Source organism: Antrostomus carolinensis, unplaced genomic scaffold (assembly GCF_000700745.2).
Source record: "Antrostomus carolinensis isolate BGI_N321 unplaced genomic scaffold, ASM70074v2 scaffold17245, whole genome shotgun sequence".
NCBI lineage: Eukaryota > Metazoa > Chordata > Aves > Caprimulgiformes > Caprimulgidae > Antrostomus > Antrostomus carolinensis.
In genome coordinates, this window is record NW_010314439.1 from 39,480 (window position 1) to 52,590 (window position 13,111).

General features: G+C 41.2%; 1 protein-coding gene across 1 annotated transcript in view; it reads left to right on the top strand.

The window, feature by feature from the left end:
* The window catches only part of SNX30 (sorting nexin family member 30), a 29,687-nt gene extending 21,476 nt beyond the window's left edge, over nucleotides 1-8,211 (top strand). Inside the window, exons 7-9 of the mRNA XM_010167655.1 lie at nucleotides 280-366; nucleotides 5,146-5,298; nucleotides 7,782-8,211. Of these exons, the coding sequence (XP_010165957.1) occupies nucleotides 280-366; nucleotides 5,146-5,298; nucleotides 7,782-7,841 (300 nt within the window). The 3' untranslated portion in view covers nucleotides 7,842-8,211. The remainder of the gene's footprint in view (nucleotides 1-279; nucleotides 367-5,145; nucleotides 5,299-7,781) is intronic.
* The last annotated feature ends 4,900 nt before the right edge of the window (nucleotides 8,212-13,111 follow it).

Below are 13,111 nucleotides of genomic sequence, written 5' to 3' on the forward strand. Positions count from 1 at the left end.
TCAGGGTTATATTTGTGGTTACATGACAGCTTCTATCTTGCATGCCTCCAGCTTGTCCAAAAGTTGAATTTTATCTGACCACAGCAGCTGCTGGAGAGCAACTGCTCTTTGTTTTTAAAAGCTACTCCCTAAATACTGTAAAATAGGATCAAGTAAGTCTGAAAGTCTGACTTAGAACTGAATTAGCAGTTAATCTACATCACTCTGCAGTTTCTAGCAGGCTGGGGAGGGAAGGAACAAGGGGATCCCTCTCACAGCTGTCTTTTCTCTTGCCTGTAGAATGTGTTGAAGAAGAGAGACCAAGTTCAAGCAGAATATGAAGCAAAACTGGAAGCAGTAGCCTTGAAAAAAGAAGACCGTCCAAAGGTTAGCACTTAAAACTACTCTATAAAACCAGCTTGCACTTACTTCCTGAGAAGAATGGAGAAACAGACCTTAAATTGTCTGGGTCTGGTGGCTTCTTTGCAGTGTAAGCAAAGATATGATAAACCCTCATTTTAAACGTAAACCCTCTGTTCTGGCAGAACAGAAGTTTGTCGTTAGCAAACTGGTATGAAATAAGACCTAGGTATGAACATATATAACCTGTCTAGCAACTTACTGATCTCCCACCATTCAGAGCAGGATGGCTCTGACCTGTGTAACACTTGAACCAACAGCTAGCAGTCACTTGGAACGTTTAGTGACAGGGACTGAAGCAGTGGTAGAGGAGTCCTTGGTGATTTAGCAGTATGTCAGCTAGCTGAGTTGAGGTCCTAGCCCTGGCATCGCTGAACTGTATTGTAGGACACCTGTTTTGACTGTGGAAGACTCCCAGTTTTGCCTGTTCTGCTAGGGGAGGTCTTCTGTGTGATGCTGAACAGACACAGCAGATGTCACTGGGTGACAGGTTTTGGCTGGGCTGGATGCAGAACAAAGCTGTCAGCTGGCGTGCTTATGCTGCCACCTGCTCTCTGCATGAAGCAGTGTGCAAGAGCTCCATCTTAAATCACTACAGCTTTAACCAACAATGACAACAGATTTTGTTCCCTCCCTCTACTTGGGGTTTTTTTTGTTCCCCTTCATTTTTGTGTTAATAAATAATGGATGACTTCCCAGTATTAGGATTACTGTACAGTAATCTTACAGGAGGTTCATTTAATGTCTTTAATCAATAAGCTAAAGAGAACAGAGCATAGAAATGCAAACTGGTGTTTTTCTGGTCTTTTGTCTATCACAGACTTTACAGGTACTGTGTGATGCTCTTGTATTTTGGTCTTTTGCCTGCCCTACTGCTGGCTGGTGTTCTGTGTACTCTTAATTCCTCAGTGTTGCTTTGTATAAACGGTTATTCTAACAAGTTGCATGTAGGACAGAGGGAACTAAATCTAGCAAATCCAGCAAGCCAGTTGAGGTTTTTAGGCATTTGACTCTATCAAGATCTCAATGCAGTGGAACTGCTGAACTTTGCTAATCTCTCGTCTACTGTGAAAAGCTTTTGTATCTCACCTCTCACTGGGATTATTGTGTAAAGCACAGCACTTAAATAGCTGTTTAAGAATTTTTTGAATACTTACATCTCCTCTCCAGAGTATAAGTGTATATTTTGGCAACTCCTTGTACCTTTTTTCATAACAAAAGTCTTTTGTGTTGGTCACAAGATGAAACTGAATGAACTAATAGCACTCCTTGCATGTTCATTAGATGCTAGCTTGCGTTTTTTGGATCCTTTCCACCTGGAGTGCATGTCCTCATCTGTAAGAGCTGGTAGCCCAGAGTTGTGGCTAGCAGCACATCTTGCATTCAGTGAGGTCCCCTAGCTATGACTCACTGGAAATTAAACACAGACAGAGGATCATGAGCTGGGTTATGTAGTAAACGGCACTTGTGTTCCTTTTGATGTATTTAGCTGATTTGTCAGAAATTATGTAAAAAAAAAAAAAAAAAAAAAGGCTTCCTTTTGGACCATGAAATGAGGGTTTATCACTACTTGTTAATCTCTTCCACTGGAGGGTATTCTGGGACTCGCTGTACACGTAATCAGATTGGCTTCACAAAGCTCTGTCGGTGTCATTAGCTCATCCTCACATTGAGATTATCAGCTCAGAACTTGGTGGCCTATAAATGCAGAAGACGTGTAGGGTTACGGTAAATGTCTGTCAGCAAATACTGCTCAGACTGATGAAGTTTACACCGAAGCACTGTGTGTGTGGTGTTTTTTAACACTAGTGTAACAGTATTAGCGCAGAATCTGCAGCCTTTCTGTTTCTAACAAGTATAGTGGTGAAGTGCTTCTTACCCATTTCTGACCCATGCTGGAACTGGTTTTGCAATAATCCAAGCAACATAGTGAAGTGCAGGCATTGTTTCCTTATGGTAAAATGAAGTCCACCCTCGATGACCTAATTTATTCTCTCTGCCTCAAGGCTTTGCAGTGTGGTGATCTATGGGAACAGTAAATGTGGCAGTGCAGAACTTGAAGTAGAAGGGGGACTATGAAGGCAGAAATGTCACTTACAGAGATTAGTTGCCTAATAAACACTGGATTGATTGTGCTTCAGGACCATTTGTTACTTGGTAATGATGCTGTAGAGGAATTTTTTTTTAAAAGTGGGCATGCTTATGTTGCAAGCAATGCTATCTGCACTTGACCGTGCTAAATTCTAGACGTGAGGCATACTTAGGCTCTGGTCTCTTCAGGCATTATGTGAAGAATAGATGTAGGTGCAGAACTTCCATATAATGTAATGAGGTGACCAGACTCGTGAATATATGCTCAGTTCTTGCCTGCATATACGTCTCTTTTCAGTTTAAATTGACTCACTAAAATAGCGATGGGACTTTCTTGAGTGTATCGTAGTTTGAGTCACTTGGTTTTGGGGTTAGGGGTTTTTTTGAGCCATTCAAGTAGCTGAGAGCAGCCACCAGTAAGAAAGTAGCACCTTCCCCCAAAGCCCAGTCTTCTTTCTTAGTTTCTGGTTGCTAGCTAATATTTAGTATCTCCACTTGTAAAAGCAGATAAAAATTGATGTTTCAATTTATATCCAGATTTGATGTTAGAACTATAATCTCTTTTTTCATTAACCTTGAACCTATAAAGTGCTTAAAAGCTATTAATTAACTTTAAATTTTTTTCAGCTACTGAGTTGCAGATTCTGCTCTGGGAAGCTGCAGCTTTGTAAGGAAAGGTATTTACACTCCTGAACAGGAGTGGTGCATATGCAAATACTGCATTCCTGATGCCTGTGGAGACTTAGCTGGAGTTCATTGCTGTTGTTCCTTAATTACAGCATGTGTGACCCATTTGCTGACCACTGGTTGTCCCTGAAGCTCTAAACTTGTACAGCCCTCTCAGCCTGAAATGCAGGAGAACTGGCTGTGAAAAAGAAGAGATTTTTTTTTTTTTTTATAGTTTCATTGTGGTTTCAGATCCTGGCAGAAGAACCAGGAAGTTGGTGAGTGCTTAGAAACTAACTTAACTGGATTGTGAAATCTTGACATGGTTTTGCTTCCAGACATCATGAGTCTTGATAGCTTAGCCTTTCCTGTTAAGATAGCAGAGTACTTATAAATATGACACAAGGCATACTTGTCTTGAGGGGACCATCTTCTAAGCCTTATAGCCACTGACTTGGTAGCTCTTGTCTGAAGCCTATGAGAAAACTTCATATCTGGAGTTGTAGCAGAGTGGATTCTGTAACCAGAAATACAGTTCTGTGAGCGGATGGGGAATGTGTGTAGCTACTGAAGCCCCAGGCTGCCTGTAATGTAAATCCAGTTGTGTCAATAAAGGGGTACTCAAATCCCATGAGCATGAAGGAGGTGCTTCCTGTCTTGAACAGCTTTATTGGAGAACAGATGTCGGACCTTGAGTATCAGTTGATGGATTACTTTAGGGATTGTCCCTAATCCACATCCTGGTGAACCAGAGTTGATCTGTTTCTGCCTAAATGGTGTACCTTGCCCAACTGCAAGGTAGTAGCACACCTCTAACTTCCTGTGTTGTTACCCATTAAAAGCTTCTTATATCGTCTGTTCATCCTATTCCTTCCTTCTTGCCCCTCAAAGAAAAAGGGAATTTCCTGAAAGTACCAAGGATGAGAGGAGCCATTACAAACTTCTGCAAATGTTCTTCATTCTGCCTTTTGCCTTTCTGCGACTCACAGCTTCCAGAGCAGAAGTTCACATCTCGTGTTGGTGCTAGAGCTCAGGGAAGGCTTTTCTGAGGTTATGGGCTTTTAGCCTTGTGCTTACAGGCTTCCAGTCTGTGTGGACCATGTAGCACAAGGAGAAGGGAGAGAAAGGTGTTAATGGATTTCCTGCTTGAAGAAACATTGCCTGGCAGTATACATGTTGTTAGCTAAAACGTAAGCAAAGAACACCAGCTTCTTGGGCCTAAAGAGTATCTACCTGGAGCTGGTGACTGCTATCATAACCCATTTACATCTCTACCTAGACTTGCAATAGACTGTCTTTCAATGTTTCTCCCATTGCTTACTTGTGATTACATGTCCAGTGTTGAGCCCAAAGGCCCATGAACTAATCCACAGTGATGATAATCAGTGTTTTCAGGCAGCCTATAAGGCTAAAAGCAGAAGCTAGAAACTAGAGGCTTAGGAATTCTATTCTGCAGCCATAGCTGATAACTGCTATTTGTATACTAAGTTGAGAGACAACACTGAGGTCTCTTATCCAGCTCTTTGGACAAAACTAAATGTTTGTTGTTTCATACACGCTGGTGTGAATCAAGAAATGCCTGGTGCAATTGTAAATGGGAAGGAGGAGAAAAGGCTTGTGCTGGAGCTGTAGTCAGGGTGCTCAGTTTGAGAATTAGGAACTGAGCCTAGTCACCCAGCACTTACACCAAAAGGCTTTCCCCTTCTTGTGCCTCTAGCAAGCTATTCCTCAGCCTGCCTCCATATCTGGCATGGAGATGGATGAGCACAACTGCCCACCACCTTAAACAGCAGAGAACAATTTAAGCAATCCTGTCTCCTTACTAATATAGGAACTGGGACTTTTCTCCCTGCAGCCATAACCGAGTTTATTCAGGGTAACTACTGGACTGTTGACCTTTCCTCTGTAGCTTTGCTCGGTGTGATTTGAGATAATTCAGCGACCTAGCACTCTGAGTGACGGTATCAATCTTCGTTTCTTTTGATGCAGGTACCCACAGATGTTGAGAAGTGTCAAGACCGAGTAGAGTGTTTCAATGCTGACCTGAAAGCAGATATGGAGAGATGGCAGAACAACAAAAGACAAGACTTTAGGCAGCTACTCATGGGGATGGCAGATAAAAACATCCAGTACTACGAGAAGGTATGTGGAGCATTGGCACAAATAAGAGTAGTTTGTTTTTCTCTGAGGTGGTGATAATTCTTCGGGAAATCTTGATACTGTCTTGAAGAAAAGAATCTTGGACATCTAAATCAGTTCTCTAGTGCTGTGGAAGCTGCTCCTTGTTGGCAGTTTAGTGTAATCTTTTGAGTTGATGGTTGTGCTCAAGTGATTTGCATGAGACTAGCATATGCCCTTTGCACAGCAGCCCTCTAACAGCATTGCATCCTGGATGCTTGTCTGTATTGCATTCTTGAATTGAACAAATTACTAAGTAGTAGTAGTAGTGGCAAAGAAAAGACCAAAATTGTGTGTTCTACTAATACTACCAGACTAGAAAATCTCTTGATTCTGCCTTTTATGAACCAAACTACATGAGTTAATGTACATCCATGGATCCATATATAGACTACACCTGGTATGCATAAATTATTTTAATCTCTGTCCCCTTGTGCATAGTTCTGTCCCTTATACACTAGTCCTGGAAATACCTAGTCAGGTACCTCTGCTCTTTTTCAGTTGGAGCATGTGTACCTGAGATTCAGTTTCAGATTATTTTTTTTTTTTAAGTGAAAGGGCCTTGACATTGAACTGCATGTGCTGCCAATCTAGTGTTTCTTCATGTCAGCGCTGCCCAGTGCAGTGGTTGATATATTAAACCCTACTAGGCTTATGCATGGTGACAACTTCATCTTCTTGCCCATTGCCTTTTTACACATCTATTTTACAAACTTATTCCTGTGCTAGGTTACCTCTGCATGCAATATTAATACGCGCTTCCTTTCCCACTTCCAGTGTCTGTCTTGTAAGTGTATTCATAACTAGTCACACAGAACTTCCTTCACCCTGGTCTCTTCTCTCTTCTGAGACTGCTGTGGAGGGAGGGATTAAAGATTCCATTGAACATCCAGCAGTGCCCCTGCAATTGATGGCTAAATCTTTGCATCTTAGTTTTACTCTTAGCTGCAGCAAGGAAGTTTTTTGATAGGAAAACATCTAATTGCTTCAGGATACACAACTAGAAATACTCTATTCACCTTCAGTATGTGGTGGATTGGCTTCATCTTTTTAGTTTGCAGCCAAACACAGTCTGCTCCCTCACCTTCCTTCCCTCCTGCACAGAAAATTGGAAAGAAAAGGGCGAAGAAACTCACAAGTTGAGATAAAAACTATTTACTAATTAAAATAAAATTATAAATGATAACAACAATAATAATAGAATATACAAGCGAGTGATGTATAGTGCTATTGCTCACCACCCACTGACAGATGCTCAGCCTGTCCCAGCCAGTGATCCCAGAGCTGAGGCAGTCCCCAAACCCCAGAAGAGAGAGACTGAGCGATCCCCAAGAGAATATCCCTGATTTCCTGTCAGCCCTGGTTAATGTACTGACATGACGGGATATGATCTGGAATATTTCATTGGCACATCCAGAACCAGTTTTAGGTTTTGCTATTCACTGCGCTTCTCCCTCCCAGTCCTGATGCAGCTGTGAACCAGCCAAACATGGAGAGCTCCAGCAGCAACTAATAACATTAGTACTTTTATCAGCATTCCTCTCATAACAACTTCTACACTGAAATTAAAACACAGCTATTCTAATTACTAAGAAGAAAACTAATTCTATCCTAGCAAAACCAGGACATAGTACAGTCAGCAAGGTTAGAAGGAAGATGCTTGACAGCTGTGACTGGTGGATATAAGAGCTGGTGGTGAGTTTGCCCATTCCCAGTGTTTAATAATATGTATTCCACTGTCTATATTTGTCCAGTTTAACTTCTGGGCTGTACATGGTTGAAAGACAGTAATGATACACATCACAAGGACTGGAGTAAGTATACATGTCTGGGGAAATTACTCTAAAACCTGGAGTGACTTTTTAATAACCCAGAAGCTAGCCTCCTCTTTTATTTTACTATAGCAAGCACGCACTACCATTTCGTCATGCAGTGGAGTCAAGTCCCAGAGGTGTACTGGAGTACGCTGTGTCTCTGAACTACCTTCCCTAAATGCATAGGATTTTCAAATAAGTTTGGCTGGAGGTAGGTCTATAACAGCTGCCATTGTGTGCAAATCAGCCCTCTCCCACAGTCACACCACAAAGATGTGAATTTCTACTAGAAACAGTTTGTCTGCCTAGCTGAAAACTGTGTTGTTCTTCAGTTTAGAAGAATCTAGCTTGATATTTGGAAATCCTGGGTATTCTGATGATTTTTAATGGCTTGGGCCAGCTGATGACTTTGGAAAGCTTTAATTCATTATCTTTGTTTGGAAACTGCAGCTGTTCTCTCTGAACACTTTTTTGCAGTTTGAGATTGTTTCTCCTCCTGCTTCTGTAATAATCTATGAAGATCCAGCTAGCTAGCCCTTCTGAACTTGCATTCTCTTGGTCTGTAAGGGTTGGTCAAAAGTTACAAGAACTGGTGTACAATCCATTTTTTTTAATCTTTACTTCTTTCTTCAGTGCCTTACGGCGTGGGAGTCAATTATACCACTATTGCAAGACAAGCCAGAGACCAAATAAGAAGTACCTTCATGGACAGTCTAGCACTTCTACGCTCAGTACCACTAGACATACTGGAACTGTATGAAGGACTCCTTTTGTCAAGCTAACTGAAATGCCAGCTGCACTTAAGCTGGAACAGACACTCTGAAAACTATCTGAATTTTTTTTTCCCCTCACTTTCTGTGTTTAAACTGGGGTATGTTTCATCTTTTTGAGTTATCTTGAATGGTTCCTTCTTTATCCTATGGAGTGATTGGGGGTTCATAGTGAAAGTGCACGGGGATCTTGATAAAACTTACCTCTCTAGTCTGGAAGGAACTGATGAGTGGAACACTAAAAAGATGAAAATAAAACTCTACTGCAAGGTGCCAAATGACATCTTTATTACCATTCTGTTTTGTTTGCTAAAAAAAAAAAAAAAGAAAAAAAAAAGATGATTATTCCTATGATACAGTACTTCCTAACCAATCCTTATTGCTTTTTTTGGATGGACAGGGAAGGTCTGGAAATGAAAATTTTCTGGTTTGCTACCACTTGTATGCTTCCTCTGGATAAAATGGTTTCTGGAGACTTTTCTGTGTGGGAGTTGGGCTATTCTTCAGCAGAACATACCAACACCACCTGCAGATATCCTGTGATGCAAGCATGAACTGTGGTTTTGTGAGTGTGGCATGCTGTTGGTTCATACTGAGTATCTTTGTTTACCTTGGTGATTATGAAGTAAAGTCAGTTGGCTGAAGTGTACTTGTGACTGGTGTGGGGATCCAAATCAGCCTAGCTGCTGGAGTGAGCTGAACAGTGGCCTCTTGAGGTTTATGGGAACGGTGGAAGCAAGTATGAGTCTTTAGTGTATTTTTTTCTGAACCTAGCTCTGGAAGTTGCATGGTAGAATTCTCTTGGTCCATGCTTTAAATGTTTTTTTTTCTGAACTAGAGCCATTTTGAGCTTGGTCACTTAAGGTGCTGACTGTAGTACAGGTAGAACTCTGGTTTCTCTCCCCATGTTTTTTTGCAGCAACCAAAAGCCAAAAAATGTCAAATGCTTGCTTACACCAAGCACCATTGTGTGTGAAACTTGCCTTAAACAGGTTAGTGGGGGTAGATGAGTATCCTGTTAGGTACACAGTGTTCATACCTGTCTCTACTGAACCATGTGGCAAGTCTTTTAAGACTACTTTTGGTACAGATCTATTTTCTTAGTAGATTTTATTGGCCTTTAGAAATGTAACTGCTTCTGCAAGTCCCTTTTTATCTCTTTCTCTTGCAGTCCAACCTCAAGTAAATGCCTGCTTGGTGTTAATGGCCTTAGGAATGCTGCTGTGATTCCCAGGATCCCGGAGTCTTGGTTTAACAGCATGCAGTTAAATCCTTTTTAAGCATCCTAAGTGAGGGGATTTGGGGCTAATATCAGTGTAATATTAGAATTTGGGAATAAATAACTCTGAGCGCTTACTGCTCGAGTGATTACTTGCTCTCCAGGAACATTCTTCTGAAGAATCTGAGCAGTAATTGAGTGTGTGCAACCTCTCTGTTCTGCTGTGATGACCTGCCAGGTACCAGTCTGGTTTGGACTTTACCCTTTCATAAACACCAGTGTACCTGAAGCCTCAGCTTAGTGGCTTTATAGCAATATTATTGCAGCAATGTGGTAGCTGTCAGGCTAATGAGATGATGCTCTCTGGGTGCAAAAATAAAGTTTAAGACATTTTAAGAGGTCTTCCTTTCTGACTCAGCCTCTATTGACAACTCTGTGGTACTAAGCATACTATACTTTTTGGTTTAAGCTCATAGTTTATCAATGTACACTTACTTGGTGTAAGCGAGAACTCTCTAAGTTGCTGTCGGGTCCAGAATGACCAACTACTCTTGTTGTGCAAGGGAAGTGCTTAAGGGGATCATCTTGAAGCAGCAACCAATTGTTTTCCTCAATCTTTCCCTTCTAAAATAAGCACTTACATACTGTTTAACAGTCTGACCTTCATGGTTACAGTCTTTTGTTTCCCACAGAGATCAACATGCTTTCTTTGAGCTGGTTCCTGTGTGGTAAATGAAATTTTGTAGTTGACTCTGCAACATCACGGGGAGTCAGGTGAAATGTAATTTGAATTAATATTTAGACAGTCTTCCCTTCACCTTACCAAAAAAAAGTGAAAGATGAGGATAAAGGTGCCTACAGGTGAGCAGGTTTTGTCTGATGCCTTAGAACACCTGAGTTCCTGTTCCCTTTCAGTTTTACATGAAACTGAAGTGGATGTTGGTTCTGGGGAATTTAGCAATTAACATCACAACCATTCATGAGGAGCATAATGGACAGTGGGGAGTACCAAATTAAGTTCAAATCAACATGTAACTGTTGAGGCTGGAGCTGATGAAGATCAGCTTAAGTTTTCTTTAATCTGATGCCACTGATTCTGCAACATGTTTTTTAAACTAGTCCTCAACCAAAGCATGTTTTGATTACAGACGAATGCCTTTCTGGCTAAGCTGTTGAAAGGCAGGCACGCTTTGCACTTCCCTGTTGGACTATGTGGCTCTGTGGCACCTGCAAGTTGATTTGGAGGAGAGGCTGGAAGATGTTCCTCAGGTTGTGGCCACTAAAAGGATTTCTTATATGCTCTGGAACACCAAAACCTCTTAAGTGAAGTAAAAATTAACATTCAAAAGAGGAGTCCTCTGCAAGAATTGCTGCAGTGTAAGAAGGGTGTGGGGAGGATCCTGACCGTGAGGAGGTTTGGGGCAGCAATGCCAAACAGGAGAACTACAAAACAGCAGGAGACTCTTGTAAGATGTAAAGAGTGCACTTAACTACTGTTAGTGGGAGGCTGCAATCTGACCTGTTAGTGAAACTCTGACATGTTATACTATAATCCTGACAGGATAGGAATCCCTCTGTTGGATGGCCCAAATGTAAAGAGTGTGGAAAGTAAAAGATGTTGGTAAAAGGAAGCAGGAGTAGTGCAAGAGCTTCATCTTTGAGTAACTTCTTGAGTGTTCAGTCACTTCAGGTCATCCTTTGCGCATGCACTACAATGACATCAAAAGTTGTTGCACACTTTTTACAAGCCTATGTAACGTGTGGGTCCTTCAACAGTCTTTAAATTAGCCCAAGTTTCCTTGTAATTCATAGCCAGACCAAGTTCCATCTCAGAGGCTGCATAATTCACTGCTGTCCTGGTTACTTCTGTGTAATTTCTGGGATATTTGTTTCTTCTCTGAACTGGCACCAGCACAATAAAGCAAGCACTGAGATCTTCTTTTCATGCTCACGGTAATGAACCGTGCATTGTTTGTATGTATCCTTACCAGGTTCTGACTCTTGCAATAAACATGGATGTTGAAACATCACGGCTTTTTCAGGTATCCATTGAAAAATGAAAAGGTAATAGGTGTAGCCCTAAAGACATGAACTCTTCTGATGCGAGTTGTATCAAAGAATAAACTATGGATTCTTCACTGAAGTCTACTTGGATTTTTGTCGTGCTGAGACTTGTGCTAGGATAGAGTAGGGGGATAAGTGGTAGAAAGAAATATCTGCAGAGAGGGTCCTGCGGAGGCACTGTGAGGTAGCCCTGCAGCAGTGGCTCTGCACAGCCTGTTCATGATGCGTATTGCTTCAGGTGTCGGTCCTGCAGATGCCAAGGTACTAAAGATTTCCTTCCCAACCCACTGGGGGACTGTTCAGTGTTTTAACAGGAGCCATGCTTTTGTTAAAACTTGCACAATTTAACTATGATTAATATTGCAGACTGTTTAAAAATCCTGGTGCTGATAACCACTGAGTAAAATTACATAGACTGAACTAGCTCATTAGATGTTCAACCTTCCTAAATTCTGAAGGTAGAACAGTCTTTTCCTTGGTATATTAACTTTTACTACAAGAACCAATTAATATGGAAAATGGGATCTTTTATTAAGGTAGGAACTTGCTACTAATTGCCAGATTTTTTTTTTTTATTTTATTTTATTTTTTTTTTTAGTGAAACTGGGGATCACAGGAATAAACTTGCCTTCTGGCAGTGTGAATGTTGCATTTTAAACTTTTTGGGAGTACTGTTCAACCAATTGTACAAAATAAAATGGCAGTGCTTAATTTTATGCTTAGTACTTTGGAGTCTTGTTGGGGTATCTGACTTGTACAAGTCCTCGGTAATGAACTGGGCTAGTTTTAAGGTCACATAGCTACTTGTGCAGAAAATAATGCGTTGTCCAAAAAGGCAAAAGTAGATCACCTTTATGTAAAAGCAGGCTAAAACGTTAAAGGCTAGTCACTATCCTAGACTACTTTGAAGGCCTTAGTACTCCATGCTTTGAAACTAAACCATTTCCTGAATTCTGCTGCTGAGATATGTATCCATACCTTCAGATCTAGCAGCAGGCTTGGGGCCAGTGCCACATTCCCACTGCACGGGGAGACGGGTTGCAGAGGGACAGTCTTACAATAGCAAACAGCCAAAGGGCTTTTGTCTTTAGTATGTGAAAATAAAGCAGCACCTTCCTTGTTGTCTTTTCTTCTGTGCCTACATCCCTCTGTCCCTCCTTAAGGTTTGGAGAGTTGGGCTGTGCAGGTGTGAGCAGAGGTGGTTCTCATCCCCCTCCTTGTTGAAGGTGTCCATACTCGAGACCAAACCAGTCCTGGCTCATTGCCCAGACTCTTCTGCTTTCAACCCCTGTAAACCCACTCACCAGAACTAGAGTCACTGTTCATACCATTAAAAACCGAAATGAAAGCTGTGAAAAGACTTGTTTCTGTGTGAAGTAGTTAGTAAATGATGTAAAAATGGGAAGGAAGTTTTTGTTTCCTGCACTTGACCAAATCTGGCAACTGTGCTCTTGTTCAGACTCGCAGGCTATGAAATGTTGTCTTGCCTTCTGGTGCTGGCATGTTTCTATACCCTTTCATATATCTCTGTATAAATATACTTTGTGCATTGTTTACTATGGAACTAGTATTGATGGAGAAAAACATTTTGAGGTAAAACTGTTTGTAATTCTCTATTAGTGTGTACATTTTTTTTAAAATGCACCATTTGTTTACCTCAATTAATTTAATGGAATGGACCAATAAATGTATTAAAAGATGACTCCTTTACCTAGAATATAACGTTTCATTTTTTGCAGCTTTCACCATTGAAATGATGTGTGCACTCACTTTGCCGGGCAGCTCGCTACCTTACTGCAGAAATACTCTTCCCTTAAAAATCTTGTTCCACTGCTGCTTTTAGATGACTGAAAGTCATCTGTCTGTTGCTGTAGTAAATCTGGTATTACTTGAAAGTGAAGCCTGGAGCT